Source organism: Syngnathus floridae, chromosome 1 (genome assembly GCF_059516105.1).
Source record: "Syngnathus floridae isolate MCC-2025c chromosome 1, RoL_Sflo_1.0, whole genome shotgun sequence".
NCBI classification, from domain to species: domain Eukaryota; kingdom Metazoa; phylum Chordata; class Actinopteri; order Syngnathiformes; family Syngnathidae; genus Syngnathus; species Syngnathus floridae.
Genome location: NC_142413.1, coordinates 12483890 through 12507245, shown reverse-complemented (window position 1 = coordinate 12507245; position 23356 = coordinate 12483890). Strand labels below are relative to the sequence as shown.

Below are 23356 nucleotides of genomic sequence, written 5' to 3'. Positions count from 1 at the left end.
TATATTAAAACTCTGAAGAAAGATTGGTAGAAAAAAATTCTGCGCTGTAGTTTTTTAATCGACGTAACTGAGGTAAAGCGATTGTATTGTCATGTCATAAATGGAGGGTGGGTGCGGAGGTGGCGGTCAAAGTTCACGCAGGTAAAAAGCAAGGGTCACACCTGTGCAAATTACACGACCAACCCCATTGCGGAAATAGGGGCCGAAGTCACACACTCCTGACATGTCTGAGGCATTGTGAAGTTGTCTATCTGCGGGAATAAGAAGTCACGATACAAGGTGCGCTCCCGGTGTTTTTTCACGCTGCCGGTGACAGGTACTCAAACGCCCATTTTGCACCTCTGTTATTTATTTGTTATTTAATTTTGTGCGTCTGTTATTTATTTGTAATTTTATTTTGCAAACTATTTCGAATAATTGAACAACTGATGCCGTATTGGTGGCGTCAAATTTATTTCTCTCACTGGCGAGTTGTATGTAACGCTTTAGGTTATTTTAAAATCTATATTGTAAACAGTCGATCGTTACCATTTGTAACATTAACTACCAAGCATTTAGATAAAGTTAAATAGTGTTTATGTAGCCTTATCTTAGCATGATTTATGCCAGCAGTGGGAATTTAAGAAAGAATTTACCAGGTATTTGTCGGCACCCTATACTTAAATCCTGATCTATACATAGAGACCACTTGTTGGAGGATAATCCGTCCATTCTGTATGTTTGGCAGTCGGAAACAGGTGATTTTTGAATTAACTTTCGGAAACAGGTGATTTTAAATTAACTTATTGGTGAATAATCCCAACAGGATTCATACATACTCTGCTCATTCAGTGGCTTTCACATACTAGTTCTACTAGTGCCATGCAGTGTTTATATTATAGTATTACAAATTAATGCCTTTGTAAACTTTTAAGATTTCATCAAAAATCTTTTAGGCTATTTTTATGTACTGGTATTGCCTCCAGATTGCAAACACCCAATTGGCGTACAGTGGGACATCCAAAATAAAATGACTTTTGTTGCTCAAAATATTTGTTTAAATTATCATGCTAGTGTGAAAATGTCAAGTCAAGACAGGCAGTGATGTCCAGGCACTCAATGTTGTTAACTGCTAGTTTTAGTGACATCACACATCTGTGTCCGTCATGCTGCATGAAGACCGACGTCGTTTCCTTTGGGTGCTTATTGAGGGACTAGATAAATGTGATAGCCATCGTCAAGAGATGGTGAATTACTGTGCATTGTTTGATTGCAATAATACAAGTAGGGGGTACAAAAGATGGCCAGGGTTTTAGAGTTTGAGCTTTGTGTACATTTTACGTTCGATATTGGGTGATTGTTGCCAAGGTATACGTACGCCAGAAAATGTCAGATTCTGTCCTGAATAGCAGCCCAACATAACTTCTGTCTAGCCTTAAGGGAAAGCCAATGCTCTTTTAGCTAAAGTAAGACAAGCTGACGACAATTATGAGTCAGTAAGTGAAATAGTCTTGTTTTATTTCTGCCCGTTTTTGGATGTTTCAATAGTGTAGGGATCGTAGTCGTTAAGGATGGCTGTTTTGTTGTCCTGTCATATCTCATCCACTGTTTCCAAAGTTTCTAAGAGGGATTTGCACCTTTCTGCATCTCCCATAATGCATTGCCGGCGGACATATTCAAAGTCAAGCCTCATTAACGTAGCACGATTTGACATTGGTCATGTCTTGTGCATGAGTCATTGTTGGCTGTATTAGTCGGGGGTGAAAGGTTTCTTTCGACTCCTAAAAATCAAACAAACCAAGGAGGTTGCGAGCCACAAACATCGCTGTCGATTAGCGGCCTGAAGAGCTGTAAGAGAACATTTACATGAAGATGATGATACATGCTGTTGTTTTCTGTGTCTTTGTTAGTAGTTATTAGTGCCTGGACTCGCACCTCAAATTTCTCCATGCCTGATAACATTTAGCTAAAGGACGCTTGTTGTTTAATCGATTGTTCTACTACTTGCCAGTTTAGCATGGAACAACATATTGGATGAACAAACAATTTTTAGTGAGAATGTTTTGCCTTTTACTTGTACAAGTGGTTGTCAACTTGTCAAGTGTCCTACCATAACAAATAGATTAAGCGAAAATAGCAAGTGTTTCAGGTGTCTTAGACTCTGGTGTCACACTGCTGCTGTAGCGTTGGGATCAAGTGTCAAGTCGTATGTGTTCACATAGGATACTGTATGTGCCCAGAGACGTTGTCAGTGACGATCATTTGGTGTCTTGACAGAGGGAGTACGAGAAGGTTTACTTAAACCTACTTTGCGTCTAGACTTTAGGATCGTGCAGTATTCCTCCGTGACACTGCATTCCAATCCTCTTCCTGATCCTTTACCTCATAAGAGACTCTGGCTGCTTAGCAACAGTGAATACCATCTAAGCCTGGCATCTGAGGCCACTCCCCCTGCACTGAGCTCAGCAGGGATGGGTTAAGGTGTTCATTTCTTGGTTAACTTGGATCTGGGCACAGTCTTTGACCCTTAATACTTGAGTTGTAAGCAACGTCACGTTTGACCACAGGCCCTCAAAAAGAGAAGTGCTAAGGAGGAGTACACAGGCCACCTTAACCCAAGTTGTGACATTAGCTTTGCACAGTTGACAACACGAGCGAGGAAGGAGCTGCATCTGGACGTGTTTATTTTTCCAAGGTATTGTGAATCATAATATTTAATTTGCCCATAAATAATGTCAGGATTTATTTGCATTTTAACATGAGCCTACTAGATCAAATAAGCAGAATGTGTGCCCTGTCCTTTTGTTTCTTAATGCAGGGATAAAGTCCAAGAATTACAGGCCCCTAGCAAAGATCAAACAAAAGCATGATTTGAATTATAATCCTTTTTTTTTTTTTTTTTTATGACACACTCAGCGGCGTAGCTAGTACTCTTTTCTCTGTTCATTTTTTATGGTGTGTCCTCGTAACACGTATTGCCTGTTAACTTGTGTGAATATTCCTTGGTTGAACTTGAGCCTTGGTCATGTGCACACTGATCCATTACGTCACACTATAATTTGGTGATGAGACATGATTAATCTATATATTTAGGAGTGTTTCTTTCTAGTTCGTGTTTACTGTGAATTTTTTAGCTTGAGTAATATCAAACAAAGACAATAATTGCAGGGTCAGATGAAGTTATCTTTTCCCTGCTGTTTGTTGAGTCCCTCAACGGTCAATAGGTTTCCCCGATTTTGTTGCTCTAAGAATCCCTGCACTGCACCAAAACTTGGTTCATTCATCAAGAGCAGCATTTCCACAGACATGAATTTGAGTTGCTAATGAAAGAATGAATGAAAAGAAAATCTCAGTGAAACATGCTACACCAAGAAATTTTTAAATTCACTTAAACTGTAGTTGAAACTTAATTAAGTGCACAATGTCAGTCTGCCTACCTGAAGGCTTCAACTTGACTGGTGATTTGATGCCCTCCACAATGAAAAGTCATGAATAATTTATTCATCCAGCTACTGTTACAATGGTGGACGTTGATGAGTGCAAGCAAATGTTTTGAAACCACAAGCATCATTTTACAATCGTCACTCTTTTTTGTTTGTCCTGGTAGGGGTCAACACGAGGGATGGGAATTAAGATTTGTATGATTTCTATTCCGTTTAATGACTTAATACTTTATTGATTCTTGTGTCAATTATCATTTGGGGGGAAGAAGTGGCACATAAACGATTATAGTTTGTTTTATATATATTGCAACTTTGTAAATATGACATTACAAACAGAGTGAAGTCTTAAAAAATTAAGTAAAAACAGTTTTGAAAATAGCACTCCAAATTGTCCCTAAGTGTGAGTGCGAATGGTTGTTTGTCTCTGTGTGCCCTGCGATTGGCTGGCAACCAGTTCAGGGTGTCCCCCGCCTACTGCCTGATGACTGCTGGGGTAGGCTCCAGCACGCCCACGACCCCCGTGGGGACAAGGGTACAGAAGATGGATGGATGGAAATTTTGAAAATTAAATAATAAAATAGTCTAGACCAAAATACAAAGTTAAATATTCTGTGTCAAGTATGTTCAGTAACAATAACATTGTCAACATTTTAGCAATAGAAACTCTACAAAATTTAGAGTGAAGTCTTACCAAATCAGAAATGTTTTGAAAAACAGATAATGATAAAATAGTCTATAACAAAATTATAAATGATAGAAATAGAGCTAGCACGAAAAGCATAGTTAATTACCTGCAGTAAACCTGCACGTCGAGCTTGGGCTAATGTTGCTGCTCGTGTTAGGTTGTTGACTGTCCCTCTGCATTGGATTAAACGTGACGTTTCGTTAAACTAATGGCATGCTGCGTGTACAAATGCCTTTGGATATTAGAAGCATTTCCTCCCTCTGTTGCAATTTCAACATTGCAACTATTGCATTGCGCTCTATTCTCGTCCTTCTTCGCGAAACGTAGTCAAACTTTGGAGCTTTTCTGCCATCATTGTTTCTGGCTGTCGCAACGCAGCGTGTTGAGCTCATTCCATTCCACACATTGGTCACTTTTATTACGAGAACCTTATAATCATCTTCGCCACCTTCATCACTGCCTTGTGTCAGTTTTGCAGTGCCACTATCTCAAAACCGACGCAACATGGTAGACCTTGCTACCTTCATCACTGCCTCGTGTCATCTTTTCAATGCAACTATCTCAAAATTGATGCAACATGGCAGACCTCACCACTTTTATAAATTGTATCTTTTCTCCTCATAGAGACTTTCTTATCACATGCTGCACCTGAAACTTCTCTGCTATTTAAAGTCCCCCACGCTGGCGAGCTCTTCTCCCTGTAATTTGACTCTTTCCCCTCCCCTCCCCACACCACCCCCCTATGCGTGCGCATATATTCTGCCGTTCTTCAGCTAATTTTAATTCCTCTCCGTTCTGGTGCATGCCTCAACCTTTGTAAGTGTTTCCCCAACTGCTCCCTGTTGGCACTGCATATCACAAAGTGCCCCATTTGGTGATACATGGGTAGAAATGTTCTTATTTTGCACGCAGGTTGTGTGTTGTGTATACAAAATCAGTCCTATTCCATTTCTCTTCCTACCTACAACATGCTTAAGATAATAGGAACACTGCTCTTCTGCTCCTAACTATGGCCTTTTTCACCTGTTCCAGCTCTCTGCTAACCCTACCCTAGCTTGTGTTATCAAGCTCTGTGCTGTGGATACATTTTCCTCCTCTCCCTTCGTCTTTGACACACAAGTTGCTGAATTTCCACTGACACGGCACCGTTGTTATTCATCAACCTGGGGTGTACGCAATTCTTATTAGGAAGAATGCTTACAATTGTTTTGCAAAGTTATATGCCAGATTATTTCACAACTATCAATAATATATAATAAATGAAGAGAAGAAATTGTGGGACTTTGCAGTCATGGACATTTAGAATATCATCAGGAGTGACTTTTTTTTTTCCTCATCTACAGATGTGAAGATATCACGGTGGCGGAACCCCTCCATGTCTAATTCAACGATTAACTTGTCATACAATGAATTTGTTGGACCACACAAAAACGTACATATTTGTCTTCCTGCTGAAAGACCTTACAACAATGTGTCCCTGTCTCTTTCACCGGACTCTTCCAGTAGTATTGCTAATCACAGCGATGGAGAAGCCAGCAGTTCATCTGACACTAACATGCTATATCACTTCCAAAATGAAAGTTCATTTGTAAATAACTTGGAAAACACTTCCCCGCGAGAGGATAGATCATTCTGTAACACAATCATGAGCCTGGACCAAACATGCTTCCCCACTCCTTTCAGTGGCCATGTTGATTTCTCCAATACCAGCTCAAGCGCGCAAAACTATCAAGCTACAAAGCAGTCCCACACTTGTAATGGTTCCAAGAAGAATGGAAGTGACAGTATTGTGACTGACTTTATTGCAGACGGCAAACTGAGTTCATGTCAAACCTCTCAGAGAAGATCGACTGAGGATGATACCTGCTCCATGAGCTCTGGTGAAATGGTTTTAAGGAGCAACAGCTTTTGTTTGACAGACCAGACCTTCTTGGTATTTTCATCCCTTGATGAGTCTTCCACTTCACCATCTGCTGGGCATGCAGCATTGCATAATGACTCAAATATACTGACGACACCTGCCTTGCCTGTTTTGTGTGAAAAAAATACTGAGAACTCAGAGCATCCATACATTGGCATGATTTTCACAATGTCTAAAAACTGTGAGTTCACTGCTGAGGAAGACCATACACGTTTGCCCATATCGAGCGTTACGCCAGATGAAAATCATAGGGGTCTTCAGACGACCTTTGTGTGTGAAGAATCTCCAGATCATAAAAAATGGTTAGCCTGTGTTGAATCAGAGGCATTGGCACATTTGCCTGGAGCCTTACCCCTGGAAAATTGTATTTCCTTTGAGCCTTCTCTGTCAACTAAACAGGACATGGATAAGTGTAACCAGACTTCTACACCAATACAAAACATTGGGAGCCAAATGCCTGCTTCCCTTTTAAAATATTGTCCCGAATATGCAGGCAGTCCCATTTTATTCTCGAATGAACAGCAGGAGGCATCTGCCAAGCCTGCAAAACATGCTGTGGAACGATCTCCATCTGCCAGAAAAATGAAGAAAATTGAGATGAATTGGCCCAAGTCAAACTCGAGCATGATAAATTCTCAAGTTGTGACAACTGTGCAGGAATCCATGTTGTCAGAGTCATCCCCGCAGCGTGAACAACCGCAAAAAAATTTGCTCAGTAAATGCGATGAACGTCCTAGAGGAACTAGCAAGATTAGTCCAACTAAATTAAGGAATCGCATTGTATTTGTTCCTCTTGCTACTAAAAGAGCAAACAGTGCTCAGAGACAAGTAATTCCAGGGGCCCCTCACCTGAATTTAACAATCAAACCGTCACCTGAGAGTATTGGAACTTGCAATAGTAGCATATCCACGACAGGAATTAAATCTGCTCCTGTAGCTCAATGCAGCAAGGCTAGCACAGACATGGAGCAAACTGCTTTATGCCAAGTAGAGCACTCCCCAGCTCAGTCCGTTGTCAACCAAACTTTCTGTTTATCATCTCCCCAAAAATCCCCTGCTAAAAGTTTCCAGAAAGATCAGAAACCAACTCCAAAGAAAAGCGTGTCATCCAAAATTGAGGTCAGGTCAGTCTCAGCTTTGCGTCCAGTCAACACAAGGCCTCGATGTTCATCTGAGACTTTGTCTTCTTCATCGCAACCGTCCAAACAAAAGAAAACAATTTCTATGTCCCCAAGTACCATTACAATTCAAAGACGTGAGAAACAAACAAAATCAGCGACCCTAAACAACTCTTCTCGAAGCAAACTGCCCTTACAGACTGAGGCTTCCAAAAGAGCTGCTGCAAACGCAAGTCCTCCTTTACGCCAAGTAGAGCACTCCCCAGCTCAGTCCACTGGCAACCAAACTTTCTGTTTATTATCCCCTCAAAAATCCCCTGCTAAAAGTTTCCGGAACGATCAGAAACTAACTCCGAAGAAAAACATGTCATCCAAAATTGAGGTCAGGTCAGTCTCAGCTTTGCGTCCAGTCAACACAAGGCCTCGATGTTCATCGGAGACTTCGTCTTCATCGGAACCATCCAAGCAAAGGAAAACAATTTCTATGTCCTCAAGTACCATTACAATTCCAAGACATGAGAAACAAGCAAAACCTGCGACCCTAAACAACTCTTCCTGTAGCAAACTGGCCTTACAGACTGAGGCTTCCAAAAGAGCTGCTGCAAACACAAGTCCTACAGAGGTTAATAACGTCTACCGAGTGGTGAGTAAATGTTTATTGTATGATTATGAAAATTAGTGAGCCATGTTTTCCAAAGAACTGTTTACCTCTATATTAAAGGTACTTTTCTGTAGGAGTTGCAAGTGGTCTAGACTTGAACAGATTTGAATGTGATCTATTTGAAACTAGTTTGTCTGTTTGTCCAATGTATTAGGCTCAGCGGAAAAATTAAAAGACAGGAATCTTGCACCAATATCTTTGCAGACAGAATCTGGAAGGAAGGGTTCAGCCACATTGGAAAAGAGCAGAAGGCAAGGACAGACATCCCCAAACCAACGACAAGGGACATATCTTCCGCAGCCTTCCATTGCCAGTCCCAGACCTGCGACGAAGTCTATCGGGCAGCGACCAGGAGATAATTTGGCTGTGGGCACCGCACAGTCAAAGAAGAATAGGATTGCAGGTAAAAAAACAACAACATTGCAAATACGGATGGGAAATGCGTCAAGAACCGGTTTCCACGTTACCAATTCCTTGGAACCGTTTCCTATTTTGCTCACAATTCCCTCAGCGATTCCAATCAGCACGAATTACGTCACAACGCACCTTACGCATGCTACACAACATGCAAATGATACATGATAAATTGTTTTAAATTATTTAAGTGTTCAAAATGTATTTTCCATACTATCAAATGGCTTCAAATTACTGTATAGTATTTTTTGATTAATACAAGTACAGTAAAACAAATGTTAAATTATTTAGCTGTCAGCAATTATCCTCTACCGGCTAATTGTGTCGTGAAGTCATATGGGCAAATGAAGCCCTGCGTGCCAAGTGACGCCGCAAAAAGCCGCAACGCACCGAAATATCCGCAATATTTAATATTTTTAAAAACCCGCGATGCACTGAGGCGGCAAAAGACGAACCGCGGAATAGCAAGGGATCACTGTATTCAAAAACTGACAAATAGGCTCTGGTTTCTGAGCTGTCGGAAAGATCGTCTGTAATGCCTTTAACGTGGTCACAATATTTTCAAATGTTTAGCAGCTTCTCTGTTAGGTGACATTTACCAGTGTGTATTCTGGGAAACAGCCCTTTCTCATGTCTGAGGTCTTGTCATCTCGTGAGTCTAAACAGCCTATTAGTTTTCCGTTGCTCATCATTTTAACCAATCAGCAGTCATGGGGAAGGAAAAAGTTTTCCTGTGATGGGAAGTCGTTTGGTGTTTGGAAAAACAAAGGAAAGGGCGGGAATCTAAGTTCCGCACTGCTGTTCACATGGAAACTTAATCTTCATGAGGTAGCATTGTTTTGTTTTTAATGTTTCATTTTGACTGCAGTGGTGCCTTAACTAATTTTTGGAGTATGGGTATTTAAAAAAATAATTAATTGTTTTTCAATAAGTGATAAACAAAAACAGTATTAAGTAATACATGTTTTTTCAGAAATGTTGCCTTTGACTCCTGCGAAACGTACCACCTAGTGTAGTGTCCATCCTAACCACTTTCCCCATTTCATGTCATAGCAGGGAGTCACAGGAATTGGGCAACAGGAAAAGCATCCCTTGAACCAGCCCCTGCAGCACATGTCAAGACCAAGTTGAATATATCCCAACCTCTTGCAACTCCCATACGTTCCTCTTTTAGTGGTCCTCCCCCTACTCCTACTTCTCGTCTACCACCCGTCTACTTAAAGGCCTCGCTGACATACAGGAGCCTTAAGAGAGAACACATTTACAGTGATCAGAATGTAGGTGCAGCAAGTACACAAGGTAAGGTAATACATTGGAGATGTTAGTATGTGATTCTTGTAGTATAAAATGATGCTTTTGTTAATTATTTTGAAGGGTGAGGATTTTTATTTATTTTTAAAGTGACGTTAAGGACCTCACTTAGAATGGAATGATAGAATTCACTGAACGAGCGAGACTGAGGACATTCTAAAGACTCATTCTAAAGAAATTGCTGGCCTGTTAAAAAAAAGATGTAAAAAGCTGACCTCTAATTCAATGTCAGTCTGTTGTATCACGATGGCTTCTTTTTATTTTGTCACATGGCGGTTTTCAGTTTTCAACTGCTTATCCATGCTTGTCTGACAGTTTCTAGGGTAACTGGCACTGAACATAAACAAACCCCTGTTAAAGCTGTTCCAACGAAAGCAAGATGGATGCCAACCCATGAAAGGTGTACTGGGCCAAGTAAGATCGCACCCATTTACACAAACGGTGTATCCATGTGCATGTTGGAATGCGTCGCAACTCAACAAATTCTCACAGATGACTGCCAAAACTCAAGGTGTTCGGATATTGCTACTTTAATCAAACGGCAAGAATTATGCATGCTTTTAAAGTGATTAGCACGAATGTCCACATTCATTGCGTTAAACTCACATTGGTGTGCACAATATAACCCGTCAAAGAATGAACTTTTTTTAGCGTTGATTATATATTTATTTATTTATTTATTTATCTCACGTTGGTGCACAGTATTGCCCGTCCGAGAATAAACTTGTATTAGCTTTGATTTTATTTATTTATTATTTATTATTGTATCATTATGATCCGATTTTTTTTTTATTTTTTTTTTTTTAAACGTTTCACCATATCCCAATGTAACTTTTTACTATTGACACACAAACAGCATCAAAGATAAAGATCTATTAGATCCATCATCTAAAATGTTTTTTGTATCTGTGTGTTTTGGTGTCTACAACAGTTGTGCCCATAAATAAACCTTCTAGTACCTACAAAGGAGCTTCTACTTCCTCTCCGGGTCCTCTCAAAAGAACTGCGTCTTCGAGATTTGTTGGTTTAACACCAAGTAAACCAGGTAAGTGTCGCCACTAACATAGGTGAGTGCAGTGAGAAATTACTAATCTAGATATAAATCTATTTTCTTGGGGGGAGGAGTTAGAAATCTTTTCTCTTCCACGGACGTGACACTGCGTTTTAGGGTGTTTTGCTAAAATAACCTTCAGCCCCCTCTTTTTGAACTTGAGAATGTTGCACAGTCAGTACTGGGGACAGCTATGTCAGTATCTCAGCTGCACTGCTTTCAGTTCAGTTAACAGTGACAGCATTGCAGAGAGCTGGCCTGTCATCTCTGCTCATCTCAATTTGAGGCAGAAATAGAGTAACATTGTGAAAGCACGGAAAGCGAGCTACAATTCTCATTGGCTGCAATATTCCTGCTAACCCCTCCCATCGCCACTCTCCACCCTATGATCCCACCCCACCCACCTTCCTGCTCGAGCATCTTGCCCCCGCTACAGCACTTCCACCATCGTGTTATGTAAGTGCTGCTGGTGTTTTGGCTGATGACTGAAGCCTACTTTGACCTGCAGGATTAAGGTTTACAAGGCCTATGGAAACTAGCAGAATGCCTACATAGATGCTGTACCATGGTGACCTCTGAGGGCTTTTACTTTTTTCTGTCTATTATGTCCCATTGGCAGTGTTTTTTGGGAGTGTGGGGGCGCCTCTTGCCTCGGATCATTTTTTTGGCTTTCTAACTGAGATTTTAACATTGAATTTATTTTTTGCCAAATACTTGAGTATATGTATACGGTGGCGTTCTTTTACTATTGCGAGATGTTATGGTCTCCAAAGCTCTCACCTTCAAACATCCACGTGCGTCTGACAGCAAAAGGCCTACTAAGAAACATTCACCTGCTGTCAGGATGCTGGAAAAATGCGGTGGTTTTCCAAGCAGGTTAGTCACCTCATTTTGTTATATTGAAATTGACTTGACCATATGGTCTCTGAGTTAAAACGTTTTGTTATTTACAGTACTTGGCCTGTGTTTCAAAAAGTGTGCCTCTATGTTTAGCATGGCTGTTTACTTGTCTCTTAAGCAGGAGGTTCGGCTTTCATTTAACTACAGCAGTGACTATAATTTCACCCAGTATACCGCTGAATTCAAGTAAGATTAGAACGTTAGATTGGTTTCACTATGCAGTAGCTATCATTTCCATTCTTTGTTTTTAAATTTGGGTGTAAATGATCAAGAAAGGCAAAAAGAAGAAGGACCTTTCATATTGGCCACATAGAGAGACCCACTTATCCTGTTTCAGCCTGAAATGTACCAAGGTTATTTTGGACTCTACATGAAGCCTCACCGTGACAGATCAGTTATGTTGGGAAACTAGTTTTGGTTCCCATAAAAGTTTAATGCTTTGAATGCTATTTTTAATTTTGAAAATTTAAAGGAATTTTAGTCTCATCGGATATTCCAATTCCAATGGTATTAATCAAATATAACTACTACAATAATTTACCTGACAAATATGGCACTGTAGTTAACAAATGGAGCGTTCGAATAATGTCAATGAAAATGAGCGTGAACTGAATTCTCTATCACTGTGCTAACAAAGAACTCAGTGATGCGATAAACAGCACAACTCATCACCAGTTCTATGCTGTGATATCTCCTTACATGCCTACAAAACTACTGTTCTAAAATCTACTTGGATGTTTTTTTTTTTTTTACAATAGATGTTTGTTTTTCCTTTGAGATCTATGGTCAGAGCAAGAGGAGCAGTCTCCAACATTTTGCACATTTTAATTATTTCTTGAAAGTCCCTTGAGTTACATAACTTTACCTCTGTGTGTTTATATTATCTTAAAGAGACCCTTATGAGGTATAGAGTTGTTGAATTTAGCTTGATTTGAAAAATGTGACCATCTTTCATCTCCTTATCAAACTGCACAGCAAAACCTCACTGCATACAAACATTGGTTAATGTTAAACGCTCATGTTTGAAAGTGATGGTTCTTGTGCATACAGCAGAGGGCAATCTCGTTCAGATAAACCCACAGGTTTGCTGACAAGAATTATAAAGATCACATCCTGTTCATCAAGTGAACGCTTGTTATCCATCAACTTTTAATCTGCTCCACTATTAACTTTACCTGTTTATCCAGGTATTGTGTAATATTATACATAAAAAAATCATTAAAATTCTGCTAGCCTGCCATGTTTGACTAATTTGCAAAAAGAACAATCTTGTGTTGTGTTTTATGGTTTAAGGCCTTTTGGTTAGGCATTTTGTTTGGTCTGATTTCAGCATTGACTCAGAATAGTGCATAATAATGTTCCTTCATTTTTTTTCCCTCCTGTGCTTAGTTGAGGAATGAGATCAGACCAGTATGAATAAATGTACATCCATCCATTTTCTCAACCGCTGTCACAGGGCTGCTGGAGCCTATCCCAGATTTTTTTTTAAAATAGAAATATTGGAACTAATATTTGATCCAGTCAATATATAATCACAGAATGTACACCATAAAATTAGCAACGTACTCAAAGTAACTTGCACACATGGGAAAGACAAGTTTTATATTGCCAATTTGTGGTCCTATTATCATGAAGTATGATTGGTCAAACAGATTGTAGATTAAGTACAATTAATAACAAAATGAGATGCAGTAGATCAGGAAAGTGTAATACTAAAAGCAAAAATATCTATTGATGGAGAGATTCAACCTGCTTTGTCTAATGTTGTCTTTTGGCCTTGGTAGTCTCACACATTACTGGACCCAGTAATTGTAAAGATGGTACAAAAATTTAAGGAATGACTTTTTTACCACCTAAATGTAATATTACTGTGATGTTACCTCCACCACTAATTGGTGCTAATGTGTCTATTTACTGCTTGAGTGGACTGACAATCCTCTAAGTACTCCCACTAGACCCTCTTGGTTCATTAAATTGCACTCACTGAAAGCTGGTATTCCAGATATGTTTCAATTTAACCTCATCGCCATGTTACGCAACACTGCATCACTGTATGCTCCCCTTTGGTGAACCGGCCATTGTAAAACATGTTTTCTTGTAGGTGGGAAATTATTTATATTTTATTATACCTGTACATAATGATTCTATTTGTTAGTCTAATGATGCAAGCATGTTGTTTTTTTACTATCACAGATGTTAATGATAGTACAAACCCAAAGACGATAAAGACGACATCTTTATCACAGATGTTAATGATAAACAAAGGTTGCTTGTTTGCTGGATTCTGGGAATCTAGGAAACTGCACTAGCAGAACAAGCTGCCCTCTGTCACCAGGTCCACAGCGCTCGCTATTGAATTGGGAAATGGAAAACTAATTGTATTTAGACGATCCATTTTTATGCCGCGCTATCTATGAAGCAGCACTGGGAATAGTCAGAACATCTGTGGGCGGTGGAACCATCCACAACTTGACAGTATCGAGTTGAGGCTGGTATGGTATTATCGGACCATATGCTGTACTGTGGTTATGGAAGGAAGATTGATGTTGATCATGAACATTGTCTCAACTATTGATGCGTATTCTTTTACAGTGGAAAAGAACAAGCCCAAGACTTCGTCCCAGCAGCAAGTGTCAACATCCCAGGCAAAAAAGAATCAAGGACCTCCAGATGTGGTGCCACCCAGTCTCCCACGGGATGACAGAAATGACCAGAGGATCCAGAATCTTGGGGGACTGCTTGCGGCCTCTAACTGCAGATTTCAAGCTGTCACTATCGTCTTACAGCACATTCTGTCTGAGGTAGGATCATTTGTTTTGGGATTTGAAGTTTTTTTTCACAATTAAACCAAAATAAATGTGCACTTGTTTTAAGAATAACAGCCATATTTAATCCCAACTGTTTTTGTTTAGTTTCATACTTTTTTTTTTATAACGTTAAGTGGGAAAACACTGAAGGAAAAAGGTTTTGATAGTTTAGTCCTCAGTACGTACAGAAATCGGTTATTTATTGCTGCAATGCTGGAATTAGAACCTAACGTGGCATTCATAGATGCCAATAATAATGCAACCCAAATGCTATTTCTTTGTGCAAATATTTATGCGCTCCGCAGTTTAAACATGGATCTTCAAACACATTTAAAGAATGTTTGAATATGGTGTGTCAAGCAGTGTCATGTGATTAGTTTCCAGAAACCAAATTCCTCTGGGGATTGTTTGCCACTACATTATAAACAAGCTTCTCCCATCAGGATACAGCTCAAGTCTTGTTCCTTATTTTATAACTGTCAAAACAAAATTATGCTTTGGGAAAGTAGACTGTCATAATCGCGGGTTACATATTGGATTTTACTTTTATTTCTTTAACATGCTCAATTGTTGGACTTGTTTGAGGGATTTTTTTTTTTATTCATAAAAATAAATTAAGAAACCGAATGGTGGCTATTTATGTGCTAAGAATTAAATGCTTGCAGTAAATTATTTGCCATTTTGATCATATACCATAATTTCTGGACTATAAGCCAGCCGCACCTGATTATAACCTGCATCAGCAAAAATTGTAGGAAATTGTTATTTCATAAATGAGCTGCACCGTACTAAAAGTCGCATTTGCACGCGAGTTATTTACAAAGAAAGACGATGCACAGAAAGGCTTTTCAAAGTTTTAATAACATACTATAACATTTCTTTCCAAACACTGCCTGTGGCACGGCAGTAATACCGCAGCAACACGGAAGTAACAGCACTAATAGGGCTGGATAACAAAAACATACCGGTAAAAGTCACCGAAACGCGGCGGAAACTAAGCAGCAACATGGTAGCACAGCACTAACAGGGCTGGTTAAACAAAATACCAGTAAAAGTCACTGAGAGCCGTCGTCTTCATGTTCCTCTTGTGCACTGAAACCATCGAAGTCTTCCTCCCCAGTGTCCAATTGGAATACTTGATACTTTGCCGCACACTCTCTCAGTCTCTCTTTTGTTGTCGCTTTTATGCATTTCTTCAAGCATTTAACATAATGAAGGTCTGTTCATGCTAATTTTATTCATGCACAAAGAGATAAGTTACATTAAACTAGCGGGCTACACGTATAGCTCCAGAGTAGACGTGACCAGGAAATAAATAATGGGTGACGCAACAAGATGTCATCAACAATAGCCCAGTTTCCCCTAGTGACCGGAAGAAACCTCTACAATGAGCATGAGCAGCTGTAGTTCCTACGTTAAGAACCAAATCAACTGCCTTTAGCTGAAAAGTGGCATCATATGCATTTCTTTTGTCCCCCATAATGAGGGTTTGTGTATTAAAGCTTCCTTTCTTCAGTAATGTCCGTCTTGATCTCGTTCTGTCTCTTCTTTGTGTGAATTATACGGCACTATTTGCCTGGCGGATGGACATGCAATCATCACACCACTCTTCTCCCCAGTGACCGTGTCACATATCCCTCCGCCCAGCAAAGCGGTGCCGCACAACAGCGGTCCACAGCCGTTTTACGAGTGTGTAAAAGTGATCAAGTCATCACAAAAATCACAAAAAATCCATAGATACACCGCACAGGACGACAAGCCCCAGTGTTCAAAACTTGAGCAAAAAGTAGCGGCTTATAGTCCAGAAATTACGGTAGTTGTTGAACATCCCTGTGTTGTAATGTCCCGCTGATGCTTTTGTCCCAATCACTGATCCCCTCATCGGTTCCTTATGCCTGGAAGTGACAGTGTTCATCAGCTCCAATAGAAAAATGTAGAGTTGTTGGAGTAATTACTGAAAATTCCATGTGCAGTATTGTGAAGCTAAGGATACCTTTATCTGTTGTGTGTTGGTAGTGCCCAGTGGAGAGTATAGTCGTTCAAAGGCCCAAGAATAGATGGCTCTTACCATCACAGTGTGAGAATGCCCTCAGCTGTTGCCTTGATATGGTCAAATGAGCGAGTGACCATGCCACTTAGCCAGCCAGCACTGCACTTTGTTTCTTATCTTCTGTTAAATTTGGATTGTGAGATAAAATGTAGTGGACTGGCTATGAAACCAGCAGGCACACGCAAATAACCTACCGGTAGAAAGAAACTGGATTGTTGTTGGTAGGTTGATGATGTTTTGTGTAGTGGTTTACTAAAAATATGGGATACAAGATGCTTCTGTACAGAAACACACAATTGCTTCACTCGCAGCACTCACAAGTTTTTTTCTGTGTGCATCGGAGGAAACAAATGCACCGTTCTCTTAAGATATATCATGTTTAAGTTCACTGTGAAGACATTTTCTCATCCAGTCAGATGGTTGAGAACTGGCTTCTAAGTCCTTGACCTGTTTGAGTTTGATCCACAAGTTACAGATCATTGTTGCCTGAGATTATTTGCTTAAAAGTGAAACTGGAAATCTGATCTGTCACTGTCGGAAAAGGGTGTGTACCAGTGGAATTGTGAGCATGAGGTCCTCAGGAGGGAGTGGTGCGGAGGTTTAGTGGATGACTTAATGCTGCCTTGGATGAGAATGGGGGATGGTCGGGATGAAGGCTCTCCCCATGTCCCTGTGGAAAGGTCACTTCCCATCTTAAAGGCTGTTCCATCATATTTACAAATGATCTGGTTTCTCCATTCTGACTGCTTGCATGTGCTGCTGTCTTAAAGTGACCTCACCTCAGTAGGGAGGAGCCTGTTCTTCTTTTGGAAGCCTGCCCCTTTGTGTGAGTGTGTGTTTTTTTTATTACTGCACTGCACTTAGCAGTCAGTTAGCTCAGCTGGAGAAGCATCTTGTAATCCAGGACGATGTAAGTGGAGGTGGTGCGCCCACCTGGACCGCTGTTTGTCCTGGCTTACTTAGTGGGTCCAAACCCCAGTGCGGGGCAGGGGATCAAAGGCTGTCATGGGTTGTACAGGCAGCAGAGTGTGCGTCACAGCTCCCTGTGCTGCAAAGCAGGTAACTTACACTGACACTCAATTTGTAGGTACTGTTGTAAATGGCAGTGGGCAGGCTTTTGTGTTGGTTTTATATTGAAGAGTGACGTTTGACTCGCCTTTGCTCTTGTGTCTTTTAACATTTACATTTATGACCATTCATGATGTCACGTGTTGTCTAGTATCATAATTAAGGAATTGTTTCTTAAGTTGTGTCAAATAGAAACCTTGAAGAACACTGCAGCAAGTGTTGAAGTAAAGCAACTATGTCAGCAAAAATGATGAGCTAACACCGAACAAGAGTAGACTAACAAGTTTAACTTTTATTTGCCTTATTCCTGATGTTTACTTTCATCAGCACCTGCGGTTATATTGCAGTCCTATATTTGTTCTTGCTAATATCCTGGCTTTGTAACTGCATTCGTTAAACATTTGAATGACATTTGTGTCTTTTCATGTTAGTGTACTTTCTCTACTTATCAATAATAGGTTGCATTATGGTATTATTAATTTGACAATCTAAATTCTGTCACTTTTTTTCCATATATTTGGCCTGTTGCTTTGATTTTAATATGTTGGATCTGTTCTTATTTCTGTGTAGCGTGATGAAGCCACGGGGCAGTGCCAAGAACTCTCTCAGCAGTTGGTCAACCTCCGAGGAGAGTTAGGTAAGATGGTCCGGGCCATGCACTTGGGATTGTACGCATATATAGTATGTATGGCACTTGTCTCATACTTGGTTTCATGTTTCATAACTAACACCCATCAGTCATCAATGGCTGTGCATCTCTCAGATAAAAGATGATTCAATACATATGTATCTTGGTGCATGGGGTACGCTAGGATTCAAGAGCAGCACATTTTGAAGCGGACCAATTCCAAAGCCAATTCCAAGATTTCCAAAGCCCAACCGACTAAAGTTAATTAAATTCAAAGGAACAATTAGTAATTAACGACATTGAATAGTTTCATACTGATTATTACCTCGTGCATTTCTCATAAGGGATGATCTGGTATGTATTTCACGACACTTAAAGGATGGTCTATTTTATAATGGTAAAAATTTGGTTTGATTAAATCAAAACAAATTTCTGATTCAATGCAATTTTCATTTACACCCCAAGTAGTAGGGTCATCTCAAAAATACCCACTTATCAATGATTACATTCATTATCCGTACCATCTTTTATTAATGAATTTCGTCACTTTGTTTGTTATGCTTGAATCTTGTTTTTAACAAAATGTGCCCTCTGTGCAAAGCATCACGCAGATCTCCAAAATGATTTACCGAATCAATCGTCAATAAAATGAACTTTTTGTTTATTAAACAAATAAAGTGAGAAAATTAAGTGTTTACTTTAACCAGCTATATGTAGTTAGTGAATTTGCCTATTTTCCTATTCAAATTTTTTTTCTGCAGAAACTGCATTCAGCTAAGAGTCACTAAAAAACTCGGTTTTGCTGCTCTTATAAATTCCAAATGGCGTCAAAGCTCCGCTTCATAGCAACTTAAGAGGTGTCAAGGAACTACAGTATTTTGAAGTTATACCTGTTCTAAGATGTGTGTATGTTGCCGCGGGGCTCCCTCATCATCAGTGTTTGACTAAGCCTTTATTGCTTGTCATCAAGGAACTATATGTATGAGGTGATCGGGTAATAGTGACTCTGAGTAGCTTGAAGATTGAAAAGAATAACAAAAACACTATTGAAGCCAAGTGGAACAGTAGCACTAATCAAAGGAAACTGTGAGTGATCCAAAGGTAGTGGAGTAATGACAGTATTTCTCTATTCAGTGAGCCATTCATATTTGGAAAATGAACAGCCAAAATTCTAGATATAGTTTCCTGTCCACTTAATAATTATTATTATATATAAATGATCAATTTGCATTAACTTGATCTTATCCTCATGTGATGCAGACACACACACACCTTGTTTAAAGTGCCTCTCGACTTCCACATGACTGCTATTAAATTCTAAGCACTGTTCTAACACATTCTTTTGTTGAATGGTCCTTCAGATACCCTAACCTCAAGTTGACCTTGGTACATTCACTGTAGAAACAACTGTTTTTGAGTGTTCCCGTCAACTTTCTGTCGCCGGATTTACATTCTTCCTAAAGGAATCCATTGATGTGTCAGCCAGTCCTGTGATATTGACAGTGCCATACATCCCTAATTATGCTACACGATCTGCATCCGTTACTCCCAAAAGTCCATCCCATGTCAGACTGTGGGCCAGAGCATCTAACTTTAGTTCTGGCATAAAGCAGGCCTGTAGACACTATATGAGCCAAATGGTGTTTGTTTCCATGGGCGGAATTGGACTAAAGGCTCATATGACCAGATCACAGTTGCACATGGTTGCGGAATGCACTTTCTTGGCCTCTGCATGCCAGAGCCTGATAGCTGGTCCCAGTATTGGCTTTGCCTCTGCTCCTGGATCTGCTGCCGTAATTCCACTCTGTCGAGGGTGCTGCTTCACGCTTTTGCGGTCATGTTCTCTTCCACTGTCTTAACATACAGTTTAAACTATCAGACTCTCAGACATCGTTGTTGTTTCTGATGATTCGGTGAATGTCAGTGGGATGAATTGGTCCATATGTCACCTTTGATGAAAGCTGCATTGTAGATTTACTCACTAATAACAACTACCCTTGAGCAGCTTGTGTTTGAGACAGTTTGACTAGTCGACAGAAGCTGAGCTAATGCCTCTGCTTAAATGTTTTTCAAAAGGTAAAAGAGCCCCAGCTGAAATCTTTTAACCCATGGTCCAGTTTTCACAATGTGAAAACATGTAACCTCTGGCCATAAATAACTTTGCCGTAGTTGGCAGATATTCTGTCGTCCAGTGTAGGCAGCGCTACCCTTGTGTTTCTTTGACACTCATTAAAAAGTAGTGCCATCTTTGTCATCCTAAACAAATTTTCTAAGGGCCCCATTCTGAAGTTGTTTATGTACACAATTCTGACAACCTTTCTAAGGTAACCAGGTTCACATTTTACAGCTACGTAACCTCGTCGGGCTAGGAGTACTAAACGCACTTTACATTTTGCAGAGTGCTCAGTCAATTCATCCGAACGGCTGGAAAAGGAGAAGCAGGACTTGCAGGATGCTCTGGAGAGTGCAATGCGGAGACTGCAGAAGCAGCACCAGAAGGACCTGGAAGAGACGGAGCAGAGACTGCAGGCCTTCTACCAGGCTGAGTGGGACAAGGTCCACCTCAGTTACCAGGGCGAGGCAGACAAGTACAAAGCTCTGCTACAAACGCAGGTTTGTCCCCTACACCAAATGTATCTTGAGCCAATAGGGTTCCAGTGACTAAATGCAAAAACTTTCATAATAAATAGTGAATAAATGAACAACTTTTTAGTAATAGGGATGAGCTAATAATTGAACAGTTACCCATCTCTCACCAAAAGATGGAACAACTTGAAGGAAGTCATGACACTCTGAAGCTGGAATTAGAGCGGAGCCATGAAGAACAGCTGCAATGTGTTAAACAACAACATGAACAGTCACTGGAAGGTAAGTGAGTGGGTGAGGTGAGGTGTGTTGAGTTGAGGTGTGTTGAGTTGAGTGAGTGAGGGGAGTTGAATTGTTTTCTTCCATCTTATACCATAACTTCTTCAGAGCTCAAGAAATTGCACACCCAGCAACTGGAATCATTGGATGAAAGTTTGAAGGATTCAGAAGTGGCACTCATTGTAAGTTGGACAGTTTTTCTCCCAATACGAATGTATGTGATACCATATTTTAAAGAAACCCCGCCTTTTTCTGCAGTCACAGATTCAAGTGCTGACTCAGGAAAACGCTGACCTGCTCAAACGGCTAACGTCAGAAGAGAATAAGCGGAGAGAGCTTTTGGAGGGACAGGTACTGCTTTGTGCATCGTGATGTTTATGCCAATCATAAACCAAGCCATTCATTTATTTCCCTAAATGGTTGGCATCATGATCTGAATTGGGCCCAATACCAATTCTCCGAATACACTGCCCTTTCAAATTTGTTCGAAGTGCAGTGTTAAATCAGTATTGATTCAGAACCCACTCAGCAGTCAACCATGTAATTAAGGGAACCTTATTAAGAGTGCTCAAGTTGTTTTTTTTATTATTTACAATATGCGTGTTGCTGTTGCTTTACTGGGATCTTATTCTAACGTTCCAAAAGTGCCCTGAAAATTCTTGTTCTTTCCCTGCAGAAGGACTCACACACTGTGTATCTGGAGCAAGAGCTGGAAAGCCTCAAGGTGGTGCTGGATATCAAAAACAAACAACTTCACCAACAGGAGAAGATGATGATTAAAATTGATGAACTGGTAAGTTCTAGAATAGAAACAAGGCATGTTATACAACCTGTTATCCAAGAATTAAAATTGTCGTGCTGTCAAGCATTGCATTGTTCACGTTTTGTCTGCCAGCTTGAGAAAAATGTGAAGTTAGACGAAAGCCTTAAGAAGGTCCAGCAGGAGAACGAGGACCTCAAAGCTCGCATGGAGAGATACTCTATGCTCTCAAAGTAAGTTGTGGACAATCTTCTTCCTCGCGCATAGGAGATCATATTTGCTGCCCTAGGAACTTGCTCATTTTAAATCAGCACTCTACGGGATTTCGCGTTTCAAATTGCTCAGGTCATCTATAATCATTCATTTTCTGTTTTGATTGGTGGAGGTGTGTTTTTGCAGGTTGTTTAAGCTGATGTATTTGTAAATTGCAGGCAATTGCTTGCTGAGCAGGCTGTGCTGCAAGAATCCCTTCAGAAGGAGTCCAAGGTGAACAAGCATTTGTCGATGGAGAATGAAGAACTGCTCTGGAAACTCCACAACGGGGAACCAAGCAGCCCACAGAAGGCGTCCCCTACCTCTGCATCTCCATCCCATTCCTTCAGCCTACAGTCACCTCCCAGCCCTGGAGCCTGCTCACCCTTCCCGCTCTCACCCAGATAACGATGGCTCCCCCCCGCTTCCAGGAAGCAAACAGACTCAAGTTATCCATCTTAAAGGTCACTCTGTTGACCTATTGGCAAAGCAACATTATCGGCCTGTGGGGGGTTGGATCATATTTTTCAGATGAATTGTGACACGATTTAGACAGACACAGACTGTTAAAATGCTGCACACGAGCACTTAACCAAGGCCATGTTGTTCTTGGCTGTCTACAGAGGTATGGGAATAGGGGTGAGGTTACAAAGACTCAGGACTTGAGTATCACAAAATGCAATTTTTTTTTTTATTATTATTATTATTTTTTTGTAGCCACTGGTGGTTTGCCTGTTTGGATGCTCCGCACTCGCGCATTGCATGCACATTGATGCACATATTTATACAGTATTGAGGCTGTGGATTCCTGCACGGTTAGTCACAAATATGTCAAAAGTGTGACCCCCAACTGTCTTGGTAGAATGAAACCTAGTAATTTCCAGACGACATTAGCCTGATACTGTGGCAGGTCCACAGGGCCAATCCCAATTCTGAGTGTTTGATGTGTTGTCCAACGTCACTCACCCTGAAGGAATCATCCTCATATAGCTTTAAAACTGGGGTCTGTTGGCAAGGAGAGGCTTTGCTTCAGCATGTTGTTTTGGAAATGTCTCCTATATAGAATTTGGGTTTAAATTCGATTCTTGGCGAGTTGGAACTGTTTGAAATATGCTATTAATAAACTAATAAAAATATATTTTTAACACAAAAGGTTGGGTATATTTGGCGTCTGGGCAAAAATAAGCTACTATGTGAACTTAATGTGATCTCTAAACTTTAGAACAGGGGTCACCAACCGCCTACAACACAACAGATCATGTTCATGCTTGCAAGGAGCATTCCACAATTCATTCACATGCCTTAATTTTTTTCATTTTTAGAGGAGCGCTAACACTTGAGTGGTGTGATCGCAAGAAAATGGCATCACGAGTAATGATGGAGCCAAGTCAATTGTCACATACCTACTGTGGTGAGTACAATGTGAAATTTTTATATTGATCA

At 40.3% G+C, this 23356-nt stretch overlaps 1 protein-coding gene across 4 annotated transcripts; it reads left to right on the top strand.

Moving 5' to 3' along the window:
- Window positions 1-129: 129 nt before the first annotated feature.
- mtus1a (microtubule associated tumor suppressor 1a) lies at window positions 130-23065 on the top strand. Of its 4 annotated transcripts, none has more exons than XM_088370085.1 (15): window positions 130-279; window positions 5451-7789; window positions 8012-8210; window positions 9275-9520; window positions 9848-9946; window positions 10464-10577; window positions 14076-14284; window positions 17979-18045; window positions 20435-20649; window positions 20799-20904; window positions 21010-21083; window positions 21160-21252; window positions 21578-21694; window positions 21797-21894; window positions 22093-23065. In XM_088370085.1, the coding sequence occupies exons 2-15, from the start codon at window positions 5483-5485 to the stop codon at window positions 22319-22321; spliced, it is 4173 nt and encodes a 1390-aa protein (XP_088226211.1). In that variant the 5' UTR covers window positions 130-279; window positions 5451-5482; the 3' UTR covers window positions 22322-23065. The 4 variants fall into 4 exon arrangements, with proteins under 4 accessions (XP_088226211.1, XP_088226212.1, XP_088226210.1 ...); XM_088370086.1 differs by having other exon boundaries at window positions 171-316; window positions 9278-9520; XM_088370084.1 differs by having other exon boundaries at window positions 171-316.
- Window positions 23066-23356: the final 291 nt, after the last annotated feature.